The sequence below is a fragment of the Lepisosteus platostomus genome, chromosome 10, assembly GCF_059453375.1.
Source record: "Lepisosteus platostomus isolate fLepPlt1 chromosome 10, fLepPlt1.hap1, whole genome shotgun sequence".
In the NCBI taxonomy this organism is placed as follows: domain Eukaryota; kingdom Metazoa; phylum Chordata; class Actinopteri; order Semionotiformes; family Lepisosteidae; genus Lepisosteus; species Lepisosteus platostomus.
Window position 1 is genome coordinate 49,258,754 of NC_142620.1, and position 25,700 is coordinate 49,284,453.

General features: G+C 36.0%; 2 protein-coding genes across 10 annotated transcripts in view; both read right to left on the bottom strand.

Moving 5' to 3' along the window:
• Positions 1-1,436: 1,436 nt before the first annotated feature.
• On the bottom strand, positions 1,437-12,140 carry LOC148653858 (RPA-related protein RADX-like). Its single transcript, XM_088596848.1, has 15 exons — positions 10,964-12,140; positions 10,551-10,687; positions 9,956-10,148; positions 9,610-9,718; positions 8,555-8,655; positions 7,686-7,805; positions 7,168-7,266; positions 6,727-6,894; positions 5,863-6,011; positions 5,238-5,464; positions 4,901-4,948; positions 4,536-4,651; positions 3,045-3,338; positions 2,673-2,858; positions 1,437-1,919 (listed from the first exon to the last, which is right to left on the bottom strand). The coding sequence occupies exons 1-15, from the start codon at positions 11,568-11,570 to the stop codon at positions 1,780-1,782; spliced, it is 2,694 nt and encodes an 897-aa protein (XP_088452974.1). The 5' UTR covers positions 11,571-12,140; the 3' UTR covers positions 1,437-1,779.
• Positions 12,141-13,531: 1,391 nt separating this feature from the next.
• The window catches only part of LOC148653859 (traf2 and NCK-interacting protein kinase), a 62,187-nt gene continuing 50,018 nt past the window's right edge, over positions 13,532-25,700 (bottom strand). For all 9 annotated transcript variants that reach the window (XM_088596841.1, XM_088596840.1, XM_088596845.1 and 6 more), the window contains 7 exons: positions 25,427-25,570; positions 24,842-24,976; positions 23,355-23,455; positions 21,346-21,495; positions 19,173-19,332; positions 18,393-18,532; positions 13,532-17,321 (listed from right to left, as the gene is read on the bottom strand). In XM_088596841.1, the coding sequence (XP_088452967.1) occupies positions 17,238-17,321; positions 18,393-18,532; positions 19,173-19,332; positions 21,346-21,495; positions 23,355-23,455; positions 24,842-24,976; positions 25,427-25,570 (914 nt within the window). In that variant the 3' untranslated portion in view covers positions 13,532-17,237. The remainder of the gene's footprint in view (positions 17,322-18,392; positions 18,533-19,172; positions 19,333-21,345; positions 21,496-23,354; positions 23,456-24,841; positions 24,977-25,426; positions 25,571-25,700) is intronic.

A 25,700-nucleotide genomic window follows, 5' to 3' on the forward strand; every position in this document is an offset into this window, starting at 1 on the left:
AAACAAGAATTTATTTCCTGAAAGAGGCACACCTGTAACTAAAACATTTAATTCTAATTTTTTTCAGGACCAAATGAAAGTGTTAAAGTATGTAGCTTCATGTGCCACTAAAAAACAAAAGAAAATGTTGTGTGCATCAATGAGACAATTACTATAATGCCGGCTTTAAATTCCACAAAATATTGTAGGCAAAACTTTATGAAAAGCAAAAGCAAATAAAAGGTAATTATGCTGAACTTATATTTAAATGATATAAGCCAAACGCACAAATCCATAACACAAAGAGTTCAGTAGAGTTCAGTGTTCTTCAAATCACCACAATTGAGTATGCAAAAATGTCAATGCAACCTTGTGAAACTGGAATGTAAATGTTTAAGGTTAAAAAAGACTAGAAAACCTGTATGGGCAGACAAACACCTTCAGCAGCAGATCAAGAACTAGTTCTTTATATTTCTAATATGCTATACAACATTATTCACTGCTTGAATACCCTGGTTTCAGGGATCCTAAAACTATAAAATGAAATTCTCATTCACCTTTGTAACTGTATGACTGGTAATGAGTAGTATTGTCTTTTTAAGTGGCAATTTATCAATTTGAATGCCTTGCAGTTGCGATTGACTTACTTTTATAAATAGCCTCAAAGATTTGAATTTTGAATTGTCTTGGTCATAATTTTAGATAAAAATATCAGAGAAAAGTAGTTCTCACTGTTCTTTAACATCATGAAAAAACATGAAAGGTCACAGTAAATTCACTTACTGTATAGCGAGGAATCATAACTGTTAACTAGAATTACACCAAGTAAAGAAGCGATATATAATTTGACAAATGAATTTTTTGTTTTACAAAAAGTCAGGATCAGGATTTAAATATATGTGAAAGGAAACAAAATTAAACCTAAGTGGAAGTACAGCAGGAGGGGAATAAACAGAAGAAGACAAAGGAATTGAACTGTGTTACGATATTTTTGAAAACAAGAGAGCAGGACATAAACCATCAACTAGAGCTTTTCAAAATAGATGGAAAAATATGAAATAAGTAAATAAATCAAAATATATTTTATTATTTACTTATATGTTTTAATAAAATAAGAATCAAAACATTGATGATCATTAAGTATGCATATATACATTAGCCAGGAATTACAGTACTGTGCCATTACATAAATAATATCCTCATTATTTGCTCTTCTAAACGAAGAGACAAAAGATAGGCACAAATTTTGTGCATATTTTACTATATCATGGTATAATATATACAATGTTACAATATAAGCGATGTAGCATTATTGTATATGGTCTTATGGTCTTCATAATTTGTCATTTAAATTATTATTAAGTAAAATATTCTAGAACAAAGGTGGTATTGTGGAGAGTCATAATCATTAAAAGTGATAGTGTGGGGAAAAAGGAAAATCATTACATATCACATCATTAAAATTAAAGCATTTTTTATTTGTGGTTTACACACTTCCTTTTTGAATCAATTAAAAAGTGCACTCATACAAAAATATTGTACAAAAAGGTTATATTAATGCATAAAGAAGGAAATCTTAAACATTTAAAATGAAAATAGTTTAAACAATTAAAAAAGTTATCTTGTTCTGAAGGTAGGTTCTCATTACTTTATGAAGCCTTACCTTACCCTTTATTTTCATTTCATTATAGCAACACCGTTTCTAATTCAACATGTTAAGATCAACAAAAAACATTCTGCTAGAGATTACAACACTTTCCTTACATTTTCTACAAAAGAAACTAGCTTATTTGTGTTCATTCATACTAATACAGCATCTGTCATTTTATAGACCTTGTTGATAAAAACCTCTGTCTTTTGATCTCCAAGATTATAGAAATCTAACAAGCAGATGACGTGCAAGTTATCCAGGCTGGCAGCTGAATTTTGTATTATCTCTCCTAAAAGCAATAAAATTGTCACATTATTCTTTTCATACATGCAGCATATTCTCAACATTGTAAGAGCAACATTTAAAACTGTACACTCAAAATTAAATCTTAAAAAGCTTGAGACGTTCCAATAGGTTTTAAACTGAAGCCTTTTGCAACCCTTAGGAGAACTGATGTTGAAAATGTATATAACCTCTACTTATTTACAACAAGCAAAGCCAAACAACACACCTGTGTGACATTTGGTAGTTAGCTCCAATACATAGCACATCACATGCAGAACTTTTGCTCAAACAATTGAATTAAGGAGGAAACAGTTGTGCAAGCTCAAAATGGATTTTAAACAGGATACCTGGGTTAACAAACCTACTCTTACAAACAGTCCCATGGAATGTTAATGTCAAAGTATGAGTTTAATGTTTCATCTGAAGGATAGCACCTCCTACAGTACAGCATTTGTCCAGAAGAGACTGATAAGGCCTACAATTGCTTAGGTTTTGAGTCGTGACAAGAAAATGTAACAACTAATTGTCTGTATTCAGACACAAGCTCAGGTTAAATGAAAGTCCTAATCCATTAAAAATACAAAGTATAACTGGATGGCATGTTCTGATTGCATGAGATGCACCCACCAAAAAGTGGGTTTTAAATTTGAAATTGGCAGGTGTGTGGAAGATTTGTTTTGATCAATGCCACAGTTAAGCCAATCATCCTCCCCCATCAGTTAAGGAAACACAGACTGTGAAGAATACAAGTTCTCACCTGGAGCTAGGAAAACTGGCTGAGTCCCAACACTATCAGTAGAATGCTCTGGGCAAACAAACCCTGTTGTCAGGAAAGAGAACAGTGTATTGTCATGGGGGTCATTTGGCAAGCCCACACTCCTAGGGTCTTCAGGTGACATTACAGGCAGAAACAAGGCATTGATTGCAGTCTGATGATTTATGCCTTAGACAGAAACAAAAACAGATATTAGACAACAAAAACAACTTTAAACAGAAAATTGCTGATTTCTATAAAATAGGGAAAAACATTTTTTTTCCTTTTAAGCAAGCAGTGGATGTATACTGTAACAATGGTATAACTATATTGCTTCAAGTGGGGGTAAGAGTACTGTTAAATCAACTCACTTACCTAATATAGTTACTTTATAGTATCCATTATGAACTACAGGGGTGTATTGATTTATGTCCTGTTCAACAGAAAATACCTCAGGTATCCACTTTTCCGGGTGCAAGTTGTTGTACTGCAATAGAAATTCTTTATTTTCACAATCAAATTTACGAGGAATGCTCTCCGGGTGCAGAAAGTCAAAACTGAAATGTTCCTGCAACTGTCCTTTCAAATCTGACCATGCAGTGCTTTCCCACGAACAACTGGGATCTTTCTCAAGCTTCAGTCGTTCAAGTGTGTTACGGTTCAGATGATCTAGAGCATATAGAAACAATGCCTTTGGTTAATGACAGACCTAAACAGCACATTGACCTACCATAGCAGAAAAAAACATCATAACAATGCAATAAAATCAAACCTTTAAGGTTGTTACGCAACTCTGGAATGTATAAGATTTATTGAAAACTTTCCCGTCATCATTATTATTTTCAGTTCTGTATGAGAACACTCTGAGTATTAAAAAAAGTACATTGCATGAATTTCACTGAAGACAGAAAATGGGACATTCGTGTTTCTATTAGAACTCTACAAACGTGAAACTGATGATCAAATCCTTGTAGGTAACTATACTGAAATAAATATTGAAAACTATTCACAAACAAGTTAATTTTCTATTTGTATGTCACTTGACCCGTTGCGAGATTGGGACTGGTATAAAGTTTCATAACCATTTTACGTTTTTGCTATTTTAAGACACATTTTACATAACATGTAAGTCAATAACGTACCACCCCATGAGTAACCAACCTCATTTCAAATGAACTTCTCTATCTACAGTATGTAACATAAAAACCTGTGTTTCAAGAGACCATCCCTGCCATAAACTGCTGCCTGCTACTGCCTGTTACCAAACTACCATAATGTCAGAAAATTCAGTCTTATCATGTGCACAACTTTAACTATAACCCCAAAAAGGTGTGGCCATGCTTAATGGTCTTAGGTTAAAGGTACAATATGTGTACAATATGGGTAATTACTAATCAATGATAAAGGGCAGCCGAGTGGTTTAATCAGTAAAGCTTAAACTCCATAGCCCGTAGGTATATAACTCAAGCCTTTTGTATCACTAGCCAAATGTGACCAGGGCTCCACAAGCAGTGTGCACAAGTTGTGAAAATGCTGCTGGGCATTTCTCAACCAGGGCCCTCTTAAATTTTGCAGAAATCTCAATGATAGATATGCTAATTCTCCTGTCAGGCACTATTAAGCTTAAACCATGTCAAAAGATGAATGACTCTTAACAGGAGGGCGTGTCAGAGGAACATGTCATTCCACTCTCTCCCTGCATGGGTACAGGAGTTACTGCAAGAGATGTGAATGTTAAGAAAACACTGGAGAATCTGAATCTGATGTGTAGTTTACATAAGAATAAAACCCTGAGAATTCCTCATTTTAAAAATACAATTTTAAAAAGAGTAAAGCAGGTTGTTGTTCCAACAGAATGCTGCTCACCTGCTCCATGTGCTTCAGTGTCTCTTTCCTGTGGCTCACTGTCCTGCTCTGGTTCAGAATCAGCACTCTCTTCCACTTCCTCACTTATTTGGCCAGATTCTTGGGCTTCTATGACTCTGAAAGCAGGTTTTGTTTTTAATTGACATGTTATGAATACATCTTCAATTCCCAGTTTAACGCCAGAGTCACAAAATCGCTTTAGAGTAATTTATCTGTGCACAGAAAGTTCTTCAGTACAGCAAGTTCTTCCTCTAACAGCAATTTTTGGAAGTCCTTTTTTAAGGACATACTGTACATCAATGTACATCCCACAATAATTTCATGTTATGTGCACACTCAGTTTGTGTGAAGGGGTAAGTATTTACCTTAGTGCACGAGCAGCAGCTCGTGTGAGATAGCGTCGTTTTGCTACTCTGTAATAAAGGCAAAAACATTTTTTTAATTACACTTTTTGAGCTATTGTTTTCTAGACAGAAGAACTGAAATTAATACAATTTAAGGACTATGAACTGCTAGTAATATTAATAATAATATCAGTATTAATAATACACTAATAATACTCTTAAAGGTGTTTCATTGTAGGCTAATGGTATTTTTTCAGTGGCTAAAGATATTCTACTGCACATGGCAGTGTACTGTAGGTTAAATTCTCCTGCAATATTCTTTGTGATTTAGGTGAATGCTTGAAAAGGAGAATATTACTTGTGTTTTTGTTTATCCCTCCTGCGTTTTTGTTGAGTGTGGCTCTCAACCTGACCGTTGCTTTTGGAACTCTTGCTGGACAGCACTGACTCCTTTGAAGAGGGCACATCTTCCTCTGGATCAGACACGAAGTAGTTATCCATTGCCAGGCCTGCTGCGTCTTGCTCTCTTTGCGCTGGGCTCATTGTACTTGGATTTACTGTTTCTGGTGCATTAATGAGAGAAGCCTACACAAAATGGATTAAAGAAATGAAGAGTGATTTCTCTATCATCCACTAATGTTTGCCTTCCACCTGCCCCATCTTGTACAAATTTGACTTAGATAACTGGCTAAAAGTGTAGAAAAACATACAGTTACACCTCCTTCCTCTTTTCCTGTGGTATCTGCCTATACATATTCACTCTACTGTACATAGCTTAGAATTCTTGAGTTTAATGTCTTAAAAGTCTTAAAGGTTATTGTGGTATTACGTTGCCTGCATTTAAGATGATTCTCATAAACATGCATTTAATTTTATGGGTTTCACAGGATTACTGTTTAGTCATCTGAAACCAAAATAAAAGAGCTGTAAGTGGTTAGACAAGGGAAACCAATTTCCATGTCAGCTTTCCTGTTCCCACTCACCTGCTCAGATGTCCCAGATTCCTTTTCTGGCCACACTACGTATTCCACCGCAGTAATTAAGCCCTGTATGGCTAAACGCTTGTGCTCCCTGTACTGCAGACTATCCATTTCCTTCTTAAGCTCCTTGGTTGCAACAACTGGAACTTGAGCTAAAAAAGAGATTTTTCCAAATAAAATGAGGAGGCAAAAATGATTCAAGGCTAAGTCAAATCCTATAAAAAACAGATCCAATCCCAGTTTAACAGGACAGCATACCTCTTTCAATATGAACCTTTTTTTTTTATTCCAGTTGTCAGATATAGAATAAAATGTGAACATATTTGCACAGTACAAGCCTTCTTAAGAACTGGGAGAAACTATTCAACTAGTGCAGTTAAACTAGTGAAAACGGGCAATAAAGACCTGAGCAGAAATGAAACATCTGCAGACACATTGGCCATCCAGGACTGGACTGGATACTCCTACACTACACTAGAGTACGAAATACATAAAGTAAAACTTATTTGTGGTTTACTCACTACTTTCCATTTAAAAACTTTTCTCATTACTGTTATTCCTGAATCTCTCTTTTAAAATGCTTGATGTTGACAGGTATAACTTAAAACAGAAATAAACTGATTAAAATGTGTCAATTGCTAGTTGAGATCCAATGCTTTTTCAGTTAAGCTATTTTTATTTGAGCTTCATAACCAATTCTAATTACAAACCATAACAATAATAAAAGCACCATTTAAAGGGACAAAATGCTGGTTACTCAGCAAATGTACACTCCAACGCCTGTGACCGTAGTGTAAACATTTATATTATCTTGGTTTAGCATCTTTGTTTTGATTGTGTCTCACATCGGACACTGTGACCTCTCACCTGTACCATCTGTAATGGTCTGAGTAAACACTGGAGGGGCTGGTGGGAAATAATAATGCCCTCCAATCACACTCCTCTTTAGCGCACCAGCATCTGTCTGGGTTTTGGTCCACTGGATAAAGCTCTTCACCTGGGGATTGGAAGTGTACGGCTGACCCTTGTGACACCCTGTGAACAGATAAAAATAAAAAGGTTCCCACACTTCATTTTGACACTTCAAGCACGTGACAACGATACCTGAGCTTTGAAACCACACTTGATTAACCGTTTATATTAACCCTTAATTATATTAATAAATTAATATAATAATTTATATTAACCCTAAAAGTACAGTAATGTACTTTTTTAATTTTAATACCAATCTACACATCACACCATAAAATCATTTGATATGCGATCCAAATGAGCAGAAAAAATGAGCAGTACTTCAATAAAACCTACCAGTTATAAATATCTGAGTCTCATTGGAACTTGTGAGGTATGGCACACTATGACTTGCGTCTCGGCAAACTCTCATTTGAAGGCATACGAGGAATGTCACTGTGAAAAGAGGTGAAAAGATTGTAAATTTAACATAAATAAGCTTCCCTCAAGCAAGACTGTAACAATATTTTCAATTATAAGAAATTAGGCCATTTAATTTTTAACATTAACAATAATGAACATATAGTAAAAGCTTGTGTTTCATTTGTGCAAAATGATTTATTTAAAATACTATCTCAATATTTCTTATGATCTAACAGTTATTACTGCTAAAATACATTGGCACTAACATCTGAAAACATATGCTTCTAATCCTTTTGGTTAAATTTATATTTATTTGCTACACACTACCTAGTAAATCTGAAGATGCATTTTTAATAAATATAGCAGAAGATTTCAATCACTGTAATGACAGGTTATTTCTGTTTAGGACAGAAAAAAATGCTGTTGCATGTAAACAGTAAATGGCCATTTACTTGGTTGTATCCTGCTAAATATCTCAGGTTGTGAGGTTGAAAAAATTTCCAGAATAAATGGGGTATCTGATGTTCCATCCATGGCATGCACCCAACGATACGTCCAGTATTTTTCCTGGTCTAACAAAATTAAAAAAAAAAGCCATGTCAGTTCATGAAAAAAGGTATAAACAAGCAAGTAAGCACTGACTATCAGCTTCCGAGAAAGCTTAATTAAGTGTGAGGCAAAAACAGCTTTGACCCTATTTAGAGAATGATGAAATAAGGTGCACTATTTTCCTCTCTCTAACATCTGCTGTGTATTGATTCCTTATGCATCACTTTAATATTGTTTATGTAGAAACGATTAAGCTTGGTTACCGAGGATGCAATGAATATATGTATTCTTCTCAGGAAAGCAGAGGCCCAAAATATGACAAATTGCTGGAACTGACATTTCATTATAATAAGAGCAAACCACGAAGGAAGGGAAATAATGCAATAATTTAGAAACTGTACAGACATTATAATACTGAGAAAGAAATCCTTGAGAAGGTTATCTTACTAGATTCAAGCAATTTGGCTTTGTAGTAATAATCACATAAAAATGCTAGGACTATGGGCATATCAGACAACATTGAAACAGTAGTGATAACATTACTTTTGCAGTGAAATGTGCTAGGAATATCTGGACTTGTTCAAATAAATATCCATTTCCAGCTATGCCACGAATCCAGATGAAGGGAGAAGATAACACTCAGATTGCTTGCACACCTTTTCATACTGTAAATATTGAATGGTCTTTCTTGAGATTTGTTTTCACACATGGCAGCAGGGAGATATTTTTTTAAAGAACTTTAAGATTTTTTTTAAAAATCAACAGCACTAACCAGGGGCACCTTTCGTCTTAATTCTCTCACACCGTCCAACAAAGGTGACAAGTCCAATGACATCACAAGTGTGATTATGGGGTAAGCCGTCCAGTTCTGATCTAAGAGTGGAAATAGCAAAATTACTAAACTACTTCAAAGTTGCAAATACAAAAATAGCATGCAACTACATATTACAAGGAAGTTTCAAGTTCCTTGGAATCAAGTGTTAAGGAAAAGAAATAAGAATCTTTGTAACCGTTACTTTATGGATTTAATAACAATAATGAAAACATTTTGACTATGCAGAGTTCCTTTCTAGTCCTATTAACATGAAATAAGAGCTCTTAAACATCCACATGGTGTGTACTTCAATATCTGACAGGTAGATGGAGAAATGAAAAGAGGCATCAGAGTTGATACTACTGTATATTTCCCTGTACGGTAAGAAATGTTTACAACTACAGGTAGTCCAGCTTCTATCATTCATAAAACTCCCTTGCTAAAACACACTAGTGGAGAAGGAAACTATCTACATATGAAGACGCCTGTTGCAGTTATTCATTTCAATAGGAATGAATATGGGGTCACTTTCAGCTTCCATTTCAGAGATTTGTTTCAGCTGCAGAAAAGGAAGCGTTATAAAAAAAGAATATAAGTAGATCACATTACAACATATTAGGAACAGGGAAACAAGAAATCAAATACATTTCATACACACTCTAAGATTCTAACAAAAGGTTTCTGTCTTCATGTAGACATCCTTACACCCAAAGGCAATTTAATCTAACCATGACTATCGTTGCACATGGGAGGGGGGGGTAAGTAATTAAAAAATAAGAATTATCAACCAAATCTCAAATATCAGGTCATGACATCATCTTGCTATGCAAACAGATTACTACAGATTAACAATTATACCTTCCATACAGCACATGGTATTCACCCAACTATAATACAACATGTAATTCTCCCGCTTGGTGATGCAGTAATAACCAGGGGGCAATTTTAAATAGGTCACAACATGTATTTTCAGCAGCATATTGAAATATACACTTAAACAGCACCATCAATACCTTGTGATAAAGTGGTATGAGACATCTGGTAATTTCCATTGCTCTAGGACATCCTTTGGTGGTATTATGTTGATAATAGCTGCTGGATCTCGAGGATTCAGGGAAATTTCTTAAAATGAAATCAATCAGCATCATCACAACAAAACTCTCAGAGTATTAGGACAATTGAACAACACGTGTTGCAACAAAACCAAACGTCATAGAGTGCCACTATACAGGTTAAACTAACAGTATTGCACTACTGAAGAAAAATAACCAAGATTAAAAAAGTACTAAACAATCCACAAACTGCTTATTAGTAATAGAGCAGTATGGGAGATATGGACCAACTGAGTGTGTACAGTACCTACTGAAGTGAAACGCTGTAACTGACTGTCTCCCGGTGTGGGTCTCGTCCTCCACTGGTAACTTTGCTTGAGGCCGTAGCTTTGGAGAAAGAGCACGGTGCCCAACTTCATCCTCTGATACCACTCAGGACACAAGGAGTTCCAAAGTACCAAAGACATCATCCCACTCTGGTCTGCCACTTCAAAATAGGCCTGCATCCCAAAAGGGGAAAGGAACATTCCAGTGGAATGAAATTCATTAACACCCTCCTTCCTGTTCAGGTGAAGCGTCAAGTGTCCTTTCTTATTTTGGATATAACACTGTACAACACAGTGTGTGAAGACTTTCTTCACACAATTGAAAGAGATAGCCAGACACAGCCGGGCTGTTGTGTCTTTCTTAATTTAGAATAATGATTCTCAAACCCTGCATTTCTATTCACTAAACATTGAGAACGTGTCAGCAAATCAGAAATGCTCACTTACATGGAGCTCATGCACATAACTTCAAACCTGATCGGATAAAACCTCAACAATGTAGGTTTGAGCATTACAGTTTGCAGTGAAAATGAATGCAGTTCTGATGAACACTGTACTAATGCTTTTATTCTTTACCTGATATGGGACATCAAGCTTTGTTTCAGGTTTTCCATAAAATCGCAGCTTAGATTTATGCATTATTCTCACAAGCAAAGGCAGATTTGGGCACCTGGTGCAAGACTCCAGCTCAGACAGAGAAATTACTTTGGACACTGTTCAGAAACAAAACAATACACAAGTTTAAAATGACATTATATTATAAATTATATAATACATTTAACACTCATTCATCTAGACAAAATATTTACATGAAGCCGTATGAACTGTTTAAACTGGGGAAGAGTAAAATACACATGATACCAAACGAGGTTTATGCGTGTGCAGAAATACACTGAGTCATAAACACTTTCTTGGTCTAATGCACAGTACCGTTGGTTTCATCTTCGATTAAAATGTAACCTTTAGTGAGCTGGAAATAATCTTCTTACCATCCACCATGACATCTCTTGGTGGGACGTAGGGAATCCATAATTCTCCGTATGGATCCTCATTATTCCACAGGGGCAAATAATGCTTTCTTCCGAATTTAAGAGGCGCATCGTTTTGCAAAACTGTCAGATTCATCACTCCTTGTTTTGACCACACAGGCAAACTAAATACATCATTCGTGACGTAGAGGATGTTGGAATTTTGCGAGCCGAATTCAACTTGCTCAATGCAGACCGAGCCCTGCCCCAGCCTTCTTTCGTCGTAAACGAACGAACACTTTGTTATCCTTATCTCTATTCCAGTGCGAAGCTTGTTTTTGTGAACCAGGTGGTTCAGATCGTGTGCGAGATGGCATTTGGCCCGACAAACCCCGTCGGTGACCGTCACATCGAAACAGTAGCTGTGTGGAAATTGGTTGTTGTTTGAGCTTACTTTAGGTTCTGTCAAATACCTTTGTACTGCCACAACGGCGACAAACTCGGCATTGTCGTTCTCTTGTCTCAGAGCAGTAGAAGCCACTAATTTGTCAAAGGCCACCCATATCGGAGATCTCTGGGCTACAGCAGAACTTGAAGAACTGTCTCCGTCTTCAGGCACCATGTTCATGCTTGATAGATAAGCGCCAAGAAAAATGCCGGTGGAAAATACTTGTTCAGATGTATATTTTTAAGGCGGCTGTAAATTTATTTCAAAATATAATGTTTAAAGCAGGTAAACGTCACCGCATTTTAATTTAAAAAAGCTTCCTCTTTAATATAAAATCACACTAATTTACGGCGCAGGTTTAACTATTTAAACTAGTTTGAACAATTAAGTGTTTTAGTTTCACATCCATAGTGCCTGTATGAAGCAAGTGTTGAGTTTCTGTCGCATTTCTAAAATCTTCCGAACGGTACAATAGATTAATGAGTTTTGGTTTTGTAACCCTGACGCCCACACATTTTCAGTAAAATGTAACACTTTCCCGACGTGCTTATGTAAAGAGCGATTGTTAAAATTATAAACCTGTAGCACGTTTCACCTTGCTATATGGTAGCGGTTATTTTCTTTAAAAGACAAATGTAAACACTTTTTGACTCGGACGTTAATTCAAACTGCCTTTTTCATCCCAGGCCTCATAATCGAGCACAGATCATCGCGGATCTCTGCTGATTTGAATTTCTCCCTTTTACCGAGCTTCCACTTCTGACGTGTAGATGGCGTATTGAATATTGTGCTTCGTTTTTTTTCTTTAAAAAGAAAAACAGAACAGCAAACGTGTTTTTTTTGTACAGGCGAAATCACATTCTTCGTGGAGCAAAAGGTGCTGTAAGAGGCGAATGTTTTCATCCTATAAATCTAAAGTATATGTAACTTTCATTTGAGTCACCTTTGGTAAACAAAAAAAAATGGAGCTATCGTTTGCTTCTATGCTTCATGCTAATACCTAGAAAACAGACAGATCTCAGTTTTATGGTTGAGTAGAAAAAACAGTAAAACGTTGATTTCTAAAATCTCCACCAAGGAACGACTACCCAACTATTCCGTTTTTGTGAACTCCCTTCGGAAAAGTGATCCACGTTTTTTTTTAATCTAATGCTTTATTCCAAACAAAACAGTGCTGAGTAAACGGATATCGGAGACAGTTCAATTATAAAGTACTATACTACGGATCGATGTTGTGGTGATGACCTTATAAATTCATTGTATATACTTTGCCTCTGCTTTTGTTAATTGTACTCTACATTCTTGAATGGAATATGAATTTACTGTATACTTTGTAACTGTTATTTTGTATGCGAATCATATGTGCTTTATATCACTGAAAGAAGTCCTGGATAAAAGAGTTTGTATTTGGTAGATCTGGTTTGTAACAATGATATATATATACAGTACATGAATATATACTGTATATAGAGCTTCCACATTTACTCAATCTGCTCAACCGCATCTCTACAGCAGCAGTCCGCGCAGACGCTGCAGACAGTGACGTCACCTGCAGTTTTGCGCTGTCTCGCAGGCGAAGAAGAAAAAAATCTCACTTGTAGTCTGTCCACACACTGCGTGTGGCAGTAGCCAGCATCCACACTTTACTGCCCAGGAGAAGCCGCCTATCCCGGAAAACCCGAACAAGCGAGCGCTGCAGAATCGATGGGAATTCTGCCGAAAAACACGATTCGAGAAAGATCAGGAGCTGAAGTTCTTTTAATGCCCTTGACGTGTATACACGCCCTATTCTAAATTTGCTGATTATTTGACACTGGAAAGAGGAGCACGTTACAGGACGTCCTTAAATCCGTACACTTATATAGCGCTTTTCTGGACAATCCATTCAAAGCACTTTACAGGTAATGGTGACTCCCTTCCACCCTCACCAATGTGCAGCCCCACCTGGTGTCCCCGTCACTATACTGGGGCATTAGGACCCACACAGACCGCACGGTGAGCGCACTCTACTGGTCTCATTAACACATCTCACTAACGCAGCAACCTTCGCTTTCCCAGGTACTGTCTAGGCTCACACCTGCCGAGCTTCAACTCTATGTATTCTGTCACACATACTGTATTTGTACATTAAAAGCACAGAATAACTTTTAACAAGATTTATTTCACACACTGCTGTTTACATATCGGTAACACCCGCAAAAGTGTTTACCTGATTTAATAGGAATAGTGCATGAAATTTTGGATATACTCGGCACAAACCTTATAACAATTTTTACAAATTGAGGAGAACAAAAAAGTTTTGGGATTATAATTTTAAAACAATATCAAGTAAATGATGATAATTTAATTAAAATGGCTCTATCCTTTACACAATACTTTATATTGGTAGGAAATCAATCACTGAATTTAATGCTTGATTTTTTAAAATAGGTTTTTGTTCAAGTTCTCAGTTTCCTTAACTCCAATGTTAAAAAAAACCCGCAAACCATTTATAAGCAAGGAAACCTCTTAATACATTAGTTCCCCAAAGTCACATACAGTATATAAAACATTTAACTGTAGTAATCTTACCCTTCAATAATTTCAGTTATAATTATTGCTGGAAAAAATGGAGCTTTACTGTTGTGCAGTTACTTGATTAAACTTTTTTATTGAAACAATATTTATGTTTAAGTGTACAAATATGCAGCAGGTCTCAGCCTTTAACTTTGAAGTCTCTTAATTAACTAAAAAATATAGACAAACAGACTTGATAAGCTGAATGCGATTGTTGCATCTTCAGTTCAGGTAAATATAATGAACACTAACACTTAATTTAAACATGGAAAATGTAATAGTAACAAAGAGGTACAACCTTTTATTTTTCCACAGACAATCCTCTAACCTGCCTTAAATCCTGCATCAACATACACAGTTCCTCTCTAACACATCTACAAAACACGTTAATGCCATCAAGTTAACTTTCTTTTCTACAAAGGCGATATTTTTCCTTTTATTGCAGAAGTTAATTCAACCATTTCAAAGCAGGAAACCTATCACATCACTCAGAATTTCGCCAAAATCTTCTTCATCCTGTGAAGTACTCTTTAAACCTGGTTTTATGTTAACATATTCAACATATTTCTTAAAGGTCCATTATCTTTTTTTTTTACAGATATTTAAAAAATAATTCAGAACAATGAAAAGCAACAGGTCTATTAAAAGTACTGAGGCAGTAGTAAATTTACCTACATTACAAAATCATTACAGCATTGCACACAGCATTTTCATCTAGAATTTGAATTATTTTAAATTAACTGTTTTTGGAAAGTAAATGTAATGCACGGTTATCCTTAAGGGTATTTACTTTAATGTTACCCTATGAACTAAAATGATTATTTTTACTTTTCAGTTTCTTTTCAATTGATTTTAAACCAGCCTCCATTTGGCTCCCTGAAAGAAGCAGGGGAACCACTGTATACTAGATAGCATTGGAGCTGGTACATTGCTGTGAATACAGATATTTAAGACTTTTTCTTAATTTGGAATTCTATCCCTTAATACTACATTTTCACCTGAAGGGTCTGATAATCAGAGCTGTTCTAAATTCATAATTTCTATCAATTTCTATAACTACTGTAGCATGGTGCATCTTCATCAAAAATAATGAATTTTAATTTCAGTACCTCAGAACACTAATGGCAAACAAAATGTTATGTTGGCTGATCATGACCCAGCACCAGCATTGTCTATTTACAGTGAATATAGAGATACTTGTCAGTAATAAAATAAAATGTTAATAAACACAAGTCTTATAAAGAGTCCTTTTACTGCTTTTAAATACTTACAGAACCAGCTGCTGAAATTATCCACCTGTACATAAAACATTTTCTTCACTACTAATATGAAGTGTGAGGTTGTGCTCTACCTAGTGGCAAAGCATAGTATTTAACAGTTTTTCAATTGGAAAAAAAAAACTCACAGTCCATAGTGAAATTTTAAAATTACATAACGAAAGCCTTGCTCAGTTGTACAACTCACGAGTGTTTAATCTAACACATACTGTAGTACAAACTGTGTTGTCCTCAAGCGAATGTTTCAACATAAAATACAATCCACTTCATACACCAAAAATATCTTAAATGACAATTATCTTAAAATGAAAATGAAAATGGTGAACAATTTCTTTTTCTTAGAAGATGGATCATCTCTATAATTCTCATCAACTAACATGGACTATTTTTTCCAAGCAAATTTAAAATGCTTTATCTTAGATTAAGCATCTTAAGTGCCTTCATTGATATATACAGTATTGTATGAAACCGAAACGTGTAATGATACCAATAATACGATTTGCCACTTGTGCTCTAATGGTAAAAAAAAATCAACAGCTTGCACTCTGACAATGAACTCCATGCAAAATTAGACTGATTTATGTTGAAAAAATTATCAGTTTAAGATAAATCTTTCAAAATTGAATAAGTCGTTCTCAGTCACCTCTGTGGTTTTTAACAATGTTTCATCGTTCTGCAGTAATTAATGGCACTTTATTTTCCTTTCCAAAAAGTCTCCTTTTCCAGAAGTAAACAGATACAGTAATAAAGTGCCTTCACTTTGTTTCAAACAGAGAGACAGCTTTCCCTAGTTCCAATCTTTTTCTCTGTTTCAGTAATACTGTAGAATATTTAGGAAGACATTTAAAATTAATACCATTTTAGAATAATCTTATTTTTTTTTAGATCGGCACTGCTACAGATAAAGGATTTCAGATAAAAATGATACAGTATAACAGTGCAAAAAGACAAAACTATTAAGAACACTTCATTATACAAGGAGTCAACCAGCTAAAATATAATGTGTAAAAACAGTGCAAAAAATGTACATCTGCGAATGTACAAAGAGACTTGGTGTGGGCTAGTGTAGCTTAAATGTTTACCTTTAAAAACCAGTGCAATACACTGCCTCATACTTTAGAATGCTGTCTGGTAACTTCATAGATCCTATTATAGTTGTCTACAGCGATTTCCAACTAAGTAATGATTTAACTTGTATTAATGCTTTTTTGTTCTTAATGCTAACTAACTCATAATGCCTTGCATTGCTAATGCTAATTAGAAGTAATTAAATAGCTCTAATTGATAAACTATGGGCATAAAACCTAATCTCTGTGCTGTGGTAAATGATAACTGCAAGGCTACACTAAAATTGTTTTGTTATCCATTACTGCAACCTTAGATTAAGGACTAAAGCAAGAGCAAGTTTAAATTTATCTTTTGTTTAAGTTTCAATTAAATTTGTATAATTTAAATGGAAGTGCTTTAAGACCTTTGTGCAGTTGAATTTCAGCAAATGGTGAAAACAGACCTTAACTCTCAGACCTAATTCACAAACTGCACATTCTTCATACATTTCTAACTCATTATGTACTATAGATTTTTGACTTACAGTGGATCTGCAATTTTTCTTATCTAATTAACTGAACTTTCTGAGGTATATATCTAGTGCTTTACAAACTGCTTTTTTAACTATTGCACAAACTACACGCCAATTACAGCAATATATACTTTGTGGCCCTGCGGTCGAGAACTTAAGGAAAGTATTAATGCTTATTACAGTACTAGTTGGCTGTGCCAAGGTCCTCCATAAGGGAGGACTATAAGTTTATGCACTTTAATGCTTAAGGTTGTTCAGAACAGCTGTGCATTTTTAAAAGATCTTTTGGAGCAATGTTTTATTGAGACTCGGTTTTGTCTATGCTTCAGCTTTGTAGGAATCAACTGCAGGATAGACAGGATGAGAAACTGGCTGTCTGTTGCAAGAAGTCTTCTAGGGAGCACTGTCTCCAGTACTCTGCTAGGTTCTCTTCCTTCACCAGTGGAATAGGGAGTTCTGCCCAAGTGTCATAAAATAAATTTGGCTGCTTCCACCCGACTGGACTGAGGCAAAAAAGACCTGAAAACAAGCACACATACAGATGTAATTATTATGTGCACAGATTTCTGATCTGAGACTGCAAATAGTGACTAAAAAATGGAATGTATGTTATTACTGCCGACTTTGGGATTGTAGAGAATTATCAAAGAATCAGGGTATTTTTAAATCTCTGTATTATGACATTTTCTAAATGAAAAAAAACAGGTGGTACTCTCACACACTACTACTGTATGTATGTACATTTAACAAATGCTGGTGGTGTCAAAAATCAAAGTATTACTTTCGAAGGAATAAGCAACAGAAGTAAATTCTACTTAAATGAGGGAGAAAGATCGGTACCACTTTAACAAAAGATCAAACTTGAATGGCTTTTTAAGTTATAAATCAAAACTGTAATACACTTCAAAACAGATTGTTAAACATTTTTATTACTGTCTGTTAATGTTTTGTTATTGCTGTGATTAACGAACGATAAACATTCAAATGTATTACCACTTAGCCATTCACATTTATTGTAAATTAAATATTACTGGATAAGCAAATGAAAGTAAAAGTATTAAGTCAACTTTCACATGATTTAAAAGAGCAATACATTTATTTTTTAACCAACAGAGAACACATTGTCATTCACAATGATGACTGGGAGACTATTCATTTACAGTAAATGGCTATGTAAATTTGCTATGTAAGGCACCTTTCTTTAAGGTACAGAGGCGCCCCTTCCAGTTAGAGTACATGACCACAGCCCTGCTAAAATACCAGTTCATGGTGACTTTACACTTGGAAATCTTTTAAATAGTACAAAAAACTCAAACTTTTTAAATGAAGCCCGACAAAACAAAATGGTTTCCTGAAAGATCATAGCAACAAAATAGACAATTAATGATAAGATCTACTGATAAAACTCTAAAATAATATAAGTAAACATTTATTTGTTCCAACTACACCAACAAACCAACTAGAACCCCAACAAGAAAAGAAAAGCATAGGATTTCATTTAAAAATCTACAATATATTGGCAAAAATCACCAAAGAGCAAAAAGGTATAAGAGTAGTGAACAGTATAACAATAGTAGTGAAGTTATTTACCTTATCATTTCTTTCACAAAGAAATTTCAATTTTTGTGCCTTCTTGTGCATGAAGACTCCTTCTAGATTTGCCGTCTCCACTGATCTCAGCTCGATGGCTTTGTCACCCCAGCCCATGACCTGGTTTGACTGGAGATAGGCTGCAAAAATAGGACACAGTGCGAATGTATAAAAGCTTTTAGTCTTGCTTTTTGTTTAAGAGCACTCTGGGACAAAACACCCGTTTTTTCATAAATGACCTGGGATAAAATACCAGCTGCCATTTAAAAAAAATCAATAGCTCCTGTTCAAAGTACCTTTTATCAAATATATACTCTGCCTGCAGTTTCTTACACTATTCATTAAAAGCCAAGTGTCTTCTTTTGCTAAATCCCTGAAGAACATGTGGTTCCATGATTAATAGGGAGGTCGAAGGGCCCAACAAAATGGGTCTCCTCAAACATCTTATTTTTAGACCCAGTGCCCTAAATCTGTCAAAAAAGGTTGAATCTTACTTTACTCTTTTATATCTCCACTCTCTACCCATGTAATATTTAGTATATTACAGATTACTATAAGGAGATCTAAAGAAGAAATAGCAAAGATGAGCAAATGAGCCTGAGATTTGTTTCGCCTTTTGTCCCTCTTAAATATGCGAGCATTTATGTATCCATAAAATTAAATCACATGTACAGGTAGTAGCTGAGTGCCAAAAAGTCACTTTTTCTCAATCTTGTGAAAATACTTGTGCAAGGAGATAAAGGGAACTCCACTGAAATTCTCGTTTCTCGTGGTACGTACCAACAGAGGCAGGCATCTCTCCCCACTGCAACACGGTCTCTTTAATGATTCTCCCATATGTGTCAATGTAGACCCCCTCATCCTCATAGCACACCAACACTTCCATGCCATTGGAGTTGGGTAAAATGATGATAGCATGGGGGTGAATGCTTCCCTGGATCTGAAACAAAAGGCATCCATTTTAACCAGACAATCAAAATGACAAGCCAGCATTACCAATTTCTTTCATGAGCACTTTCAAAACCACAGAAGTACTGTACCAGCTTATAATTCAACAGCTGAAACAGTATTTCTGAGAGATTTGATATTCAGAAGCAGGCGAATGTCTGTGACAGCACTGAAACTTCATAGATTTAACCAAACTAAGCTTGAAATGTTTCACAATCTCTCTTAATGATCCCTACCTGCTCTCTTATTCTTTTCGTTGAAATATACATTGTATTTGTGCAAACATTTAACAATTGGGAAAAATAACAGGATTTATTTTTGGTTCTCAAAAGCAGAATCTTTAACCATTTACTAAACCAATTAAACAATCACGCGACAGTTCACTTAATGCTTTGCACCATGGGATTCTTTAATTAATTACAAGCCACTGGAGAGACAGCACAACTCAGAAACAGCTGTCTTATTAGAAGAAAGACAATCAGTAATCACGGCAAATCATGAATCAAAGACAATGCAGATAAAATCAGAAAATCATAATACTGCTAAGCCGTGAATAAGACATTTTTATATAAAAGTTAATGATGGTCGACTGTGCTAGTTTTTGTTATTACACTTTCAGTAAAAATGATTTGTTAAAAGATGAGCCTCAATTCATGGCAGAGAGTTTGGAAAATGAATGAAGTCATTTTTAACAGTGCAAAATATCACCTTAAAAAGGATCCATTTTAGCCGCTTGTGGAAAACTGTTTCTTAGATCAGAAGCTACGAGATGAGCTCTGCACACACCCACATGTTCATACCCACAGGCACACACTCATGATTGCTGCTGAAAGCCATGCATCTATGAAAGCCATGCAGTGTTTGTTAATAAGAAAGATGATACGGAATCAAACATTATACTTGCCCCACTGAAAGCCTGTTTCCCACATAAGAAACTGTCCCTCTGCTGTGCAACCACTATCCTTAACATTAAAACTGGCATCCAGAGCCGAAGAGCAATTTTGATACGCTGCCTTGGTATTCTCATGAGCCAACAGCGGAGGGAAAAGAGTGCGAGGAAAAGTCAGTCTGTGTGCGCGCGCAGAGGAGTGGGAGAGATCGAGAGAGTGCTGTCCAGTGAGTTTCAGTGCAATGCAGGCGATTCCAGCTCCCAGGCTGAACTTGAACTACCACTGATCTGGTGCTCAGTAAAAATATTGATTTAAATGAGGGGGGGAGAAAAGACAGCAGCTAAGAGAACATTTCACCAAGCGCATTATTTTAAGGGAGGTGTTGAGGTAGGGGGGTTGGGGGTGGGGTATTTTTATCACAATCTGTTTTGCTGAAAAGTAGCACACAGGGATAAAGATGTTGGGCCAGGCAGGACAGCCAATCGAAGCTATCTGGGGCATATCACTTGGAGAGATGTTATCTAGATGGATTAAGAGCTAATTATAGTGAAAATAAAACTTTTTCTACTTAGTGCCTCTTCCTTTATGTGTGCACTGTGCTAGCATACAGTGTGTGTTCAGAATGCTAGTTTTGATCATGTTCTGCACTTCGATAAAAATAAATTTTGGGAGATGGCATCTCATTTATACAATGAGCTTGTGTGCCCTGCTGAGTAGAGACAGATTATAAACTGCCCTTCTTGTAAAAGAATTAACAATAAGCAACACTTCACACTCTTGGTAAACTGCAGAGCTGTGCATCCAGATGGCACAATCTCTTATCAATGTCTTCCAAACCGTACCTATTATTCTTAGAATATTCTTAGAATACAGAAGACAGCTACACATATTAATGAAACAAAAAAAAAACCCACCAACACGTACACACTCTCCTCTTCATATTTCATCTGCAATCTTAAATACATGCTATCTTGCGAACTAGGAATGCACTGCACATTAACTGCACATATTGCCATATTTTTTTTCAAGAAAATTAAATTAACAGCTTGAATCTTGAATCCAGCAAAGATGGCTCAATCCTAAAAGAAGGGGTGTGAAATTGTACTGTGACTCACATGTGTTGGCAGGTAGAGATCATAGGTAGTTCCTGAATCAACATCGATGGCGTGAAAACCAGACACTGAGCCGTAAATGACCTTTAACCTCACTCCTTCTTCCACAGTCAGGTCCACTGACAAAGGCTTGTAAGCAAGTGAAGAAAAGGACTGCACAAAATAAAACAAGAGGTATTAATACACTTAATATTAATAATAATCCCTTATATTTACGGAGCACCATCTCAAGGGATCCTATAGTACTTTTGTATAGAAGACAGGATCAACTTAATCTACTACTGAAATGCAGCAACCCACCTACTGTAGGTGATGCGTGGAAATCATTACACACCAGCAACCAATATTCACTGCTGATCAGGTGGAGAATGGAGAAAATGCTTTATCACCTGAGTTAAGGAGAAACCTTAGCGAGGCTAGAGCATGCAAGCCCAGACGGGTATTTAACCAGTACAACTGGTTAACAGCTTGTTAACACCCGTGCTCTTACAAATAGCGTCATGGAATTTTTTAATGAAGTAATCAGGACGGAGGTTTAGCATCTCATCCAAAGGACACCACCTCCTGCAGCTTATTATCCCTTGTCACCATATAGGCGCATTGGCTTTAGCAGTTCAGGTCCAGAGGAAAGCCTACTGGTCCACCACCACCAGTTGCTGCAGCAACCTCCATTATTACCTTGGAGATCTTTCTTCCTAGTATTGATCAGGCCCAGCCCTGCTAAGGCAGGCAAGATCTGGCTAGAAGGGGGTAGAGGTGCTCTCTCACGTCCTTAAGGAAAGACCAGAATTATAATGTGCTTTTGGGAAATGTAATACTAGTCTCATTTTGAGTTAGAATAAAGTATAAGATTGCAGGTTCATTGTGGCGTGGTGTCTCACCAGGTCATTTACTATATAGAGTGGTTGACAAACTTTCAAATGCGTTGTTTATTACATTTTTGCAAAGACAATATTCCTATTCTGAAAAATAAAAGTTAATTTGTTATTTTGTATTTTGATTATATTTTGCTTCAATCTTCACTTACGTTGTGACATTTTGTTAAACAATACAGTGGTCACTGTAAAATTAAAAATGAATCTTGGTTCTATTTCCTATTAACCATGCATCAAAGAGTCAAGTGGTTTGATCAATGTAACTCACATTCTCAGTGCAATCATAATACATACAAGCAGTCGATTCAAAATTCTAGAATGTGGAATTTGCACACAGTCTGGCACAAAAATGGGTCATAAACACTATGAGGATTCTGCAACAGTGTCTTTTGATGAGAGCATGTTACTGTTTAAAATTGTTAATTAAAAGGCATGATATTGCACACTACAATCTAGACTGAAAATATCTCAATCCACTGTGTGATGTATTATATATAATATAGAGCAGTTTTCCTTAACGGACGGAAACTAGTTATTATAGAATATTCTATCAAAAGTAGACCTTGCCCCTAAGGAAATTTCAGGAAATAGGACACTTTTCAGAAGGTGACCCTTTTTAACTTCATCACTCTGTATTTTCTTTGAGGATAACATTATGGTAGCCTAGATTTTCAATGGCAATGAAGTAGAAAGAAGTCAAACAAATCCAATTAAAAAAACATTTTAATATAGAAAAAGGAACAAACAATATTTGATTTCTGCTCCTTAACAAGAGGAAAGAGGCTGCAGTCCCACAGAATAACAACATTTACTGAATCTACCCCTTTTGAGCTTAGGTTGTTAAAGTTGATTATTTTGGACTTGCAGGCCAATGTCATTCATTTACTATGGAGCAGAAAATTGACCACAGCAAAAAAAAAAAGGACCAATGTGTTTTTTAACCACGAAGAATTTATGCTGCAATAATACTTATTTGAAGATATTTATTTTTTTCTCAACTGTTTAAATGACTGAATTCTCATTCATAATAATGTGTTATATTTAAATAATAAATAATAAATCTGACATAATTTCTGTCCCACTTCAGCTCCCTCTCACTTTACACCCCTTACAAAGCTGCAGAATGTACATACTCACCTTAAAAGCCATGAATTTGTGGTACGGTTTTGGAGCCCATGCATACACTTCAACAGAATACTTCAAGGCAATCACAAGAAACTTGATCCTTTCGTACTTCACTAAAATATAAAGGGAAAGTAACTTCAAATCCTTATCATTATGAACTTATGATATTACACAATGTCAAATTGGTTTCTAATCGTATTGTTTGGGTTACTGGCCTACCTTTCTTGAAACACTCTAAGCAGGCAGTGTCTCCAAATTTGTGCAAGCTCAGTTTTGCACTGAGCCGACATTTGAGTTGCATTCAGCCCTTTAAAAAAACTCAAACTTTAGATGAAAGCTTGGCAAAGTGAAGTCATCACTGAGTAATACGTAATTAATTCCCAAAAGCTTACAGCTAGTATTTAAGTATTTTTGTTTTAATGATTCAAATTATTTATTTATCTTAATTAATGATATAATAAAACAATACAATTTCAACATCCTAATCATGATAAGAACTCACTAGGTATTGTGACAAAGGCTGACCTACTGTTACTTTGCTAGATGGGAAAAAGGCAACAATAGGACCAACAATAAACTTCTTTCAGTACATCCTGTGTTAGGAATGCTGGTCAGTGTTACAATCAGGGAAGGAGAAAGCACTTTTGCTGAGGTCAGCATTACAGCAACCAGACTGAAATGTTATTTCAAGGATATAACTGTCATGCCTACTACTGAGACCTTTCACTTATTAGTAGTGGGACTACAATACATGTCTTAAAATAAGCAGTGAGATGTTTTAACACACACACACATAAAGAGTGAGGAACTGGTCAAGCTGATAAAGGAAAACAAAATTCTCTCCCTGTAGCTTTTAAAACAATCAAAGTTTCATTTAAAAGGGGACATTCTATTTACCTATGAAACACATGGGGCTTCAGCTTTAGAGATTAGTTTAATAAGGATTTGAGGGCATCTAATTGTTTTAACACATGTTTTAATTAGGGGTGGTATTTGCTGAAAATATTTGATCATTTCTTTTTGAAGCAATAGTTGGTCAGTTAATCTGTGTATTTGTTCTTAGCAATCAAAAAGAGAACACCATACCCAGGAGCACCTTCATAAACGCTAGGAACACACTTATAGTACTTCTATTGTACCCTTTTGTTGGCTGGGCCGTGCTAAAATGACACAATCTTATTGCACGGTGTGAGAAACTTGTCAATCAAAGCAGTCTGCAAAAATATCATGATGCTAAACTGCAAAATGTGTGGAACACAGGGAAACATTTAGTAAAAAACAATGTCCCCTCAATTCCTTAGTTGATGTATTGGCTTGATTCAGTTATTAATCAGAACAGCCCTAGTTTTAATCATTGATCTTTCTATTAACATATGAACTTAACTTCTCTCACAGAGTGCCAGTGTAATGGTTCTATTCTTAAAGAAGAAGTACAGAAATACAAGCATGACAGAAACAGAAGAAATCACTAACACGATATCATGGGAAGCTGGACTCACCAATTTTGTAATGCACACACCCTTCCAAGTCTCCCACTGATGTCCAGCCTTGCCTTTTCTCCACATCAGGATCGTTGCGCAAAATCTTGTTCCGAAGCCACGACAGATAATACAACCTCAGCTTGTTCTTTTTACCTGAAGTAAATAATTCAATATAGCTGTGAAAGTGGTGCCAATAGTAGATGGGTGGCAATCGTATGTATAGTATGCGATTAACAGCAGCAGAATTGTCGATACACAGATCTTTATTTAGCATTGAGAGATTCTCAAGGGCACCACTAAAACATATCCCATATGCTTATCTTTGGTTCACATTATACCATATTGGATCAAACATCAATAGCTGCCAACCCTTATAAACCACAATTTCACTTTGCTGCCATGGCAGCATTGGTATTGATGGGAAACTCTGTAACCGGGGCATGAATGTCCCCTGATACGACACAAGGAAGCATATGGAAGGTGCCACACATACAGTACAGAAGAGTCTGCCAGCTGGGCAGTCAGCTAAAGAATTCCTCACTGATTGCAGCTGCATCTAAACAAGCATATTAACATGTTCCCAAATCCACCACCGGCGCTGACCTGAAATTGTAATGAGCACGTTCAGTCCTTCCAGTACGTCCATCTGCTGGAAGCGTCTTCTGCTAATGAGGGAGTAGACCTTCCCTTGACCGCTGCGGTCCAGCAGCCACAGCCCGTTCTCCGTGCCCACCAGCAGGTTCACGCCTGCCGAGAGAGAGGAGCTCATTGCCGAGAGTGTACGGCAGCCCTCAGAGGGCTGGATGCCCAGTCTCCGGTTTTCAAGGAGCCAAACATCTCCTTTCATTAAAAAGTGAACGTGACATAACATCTTCCT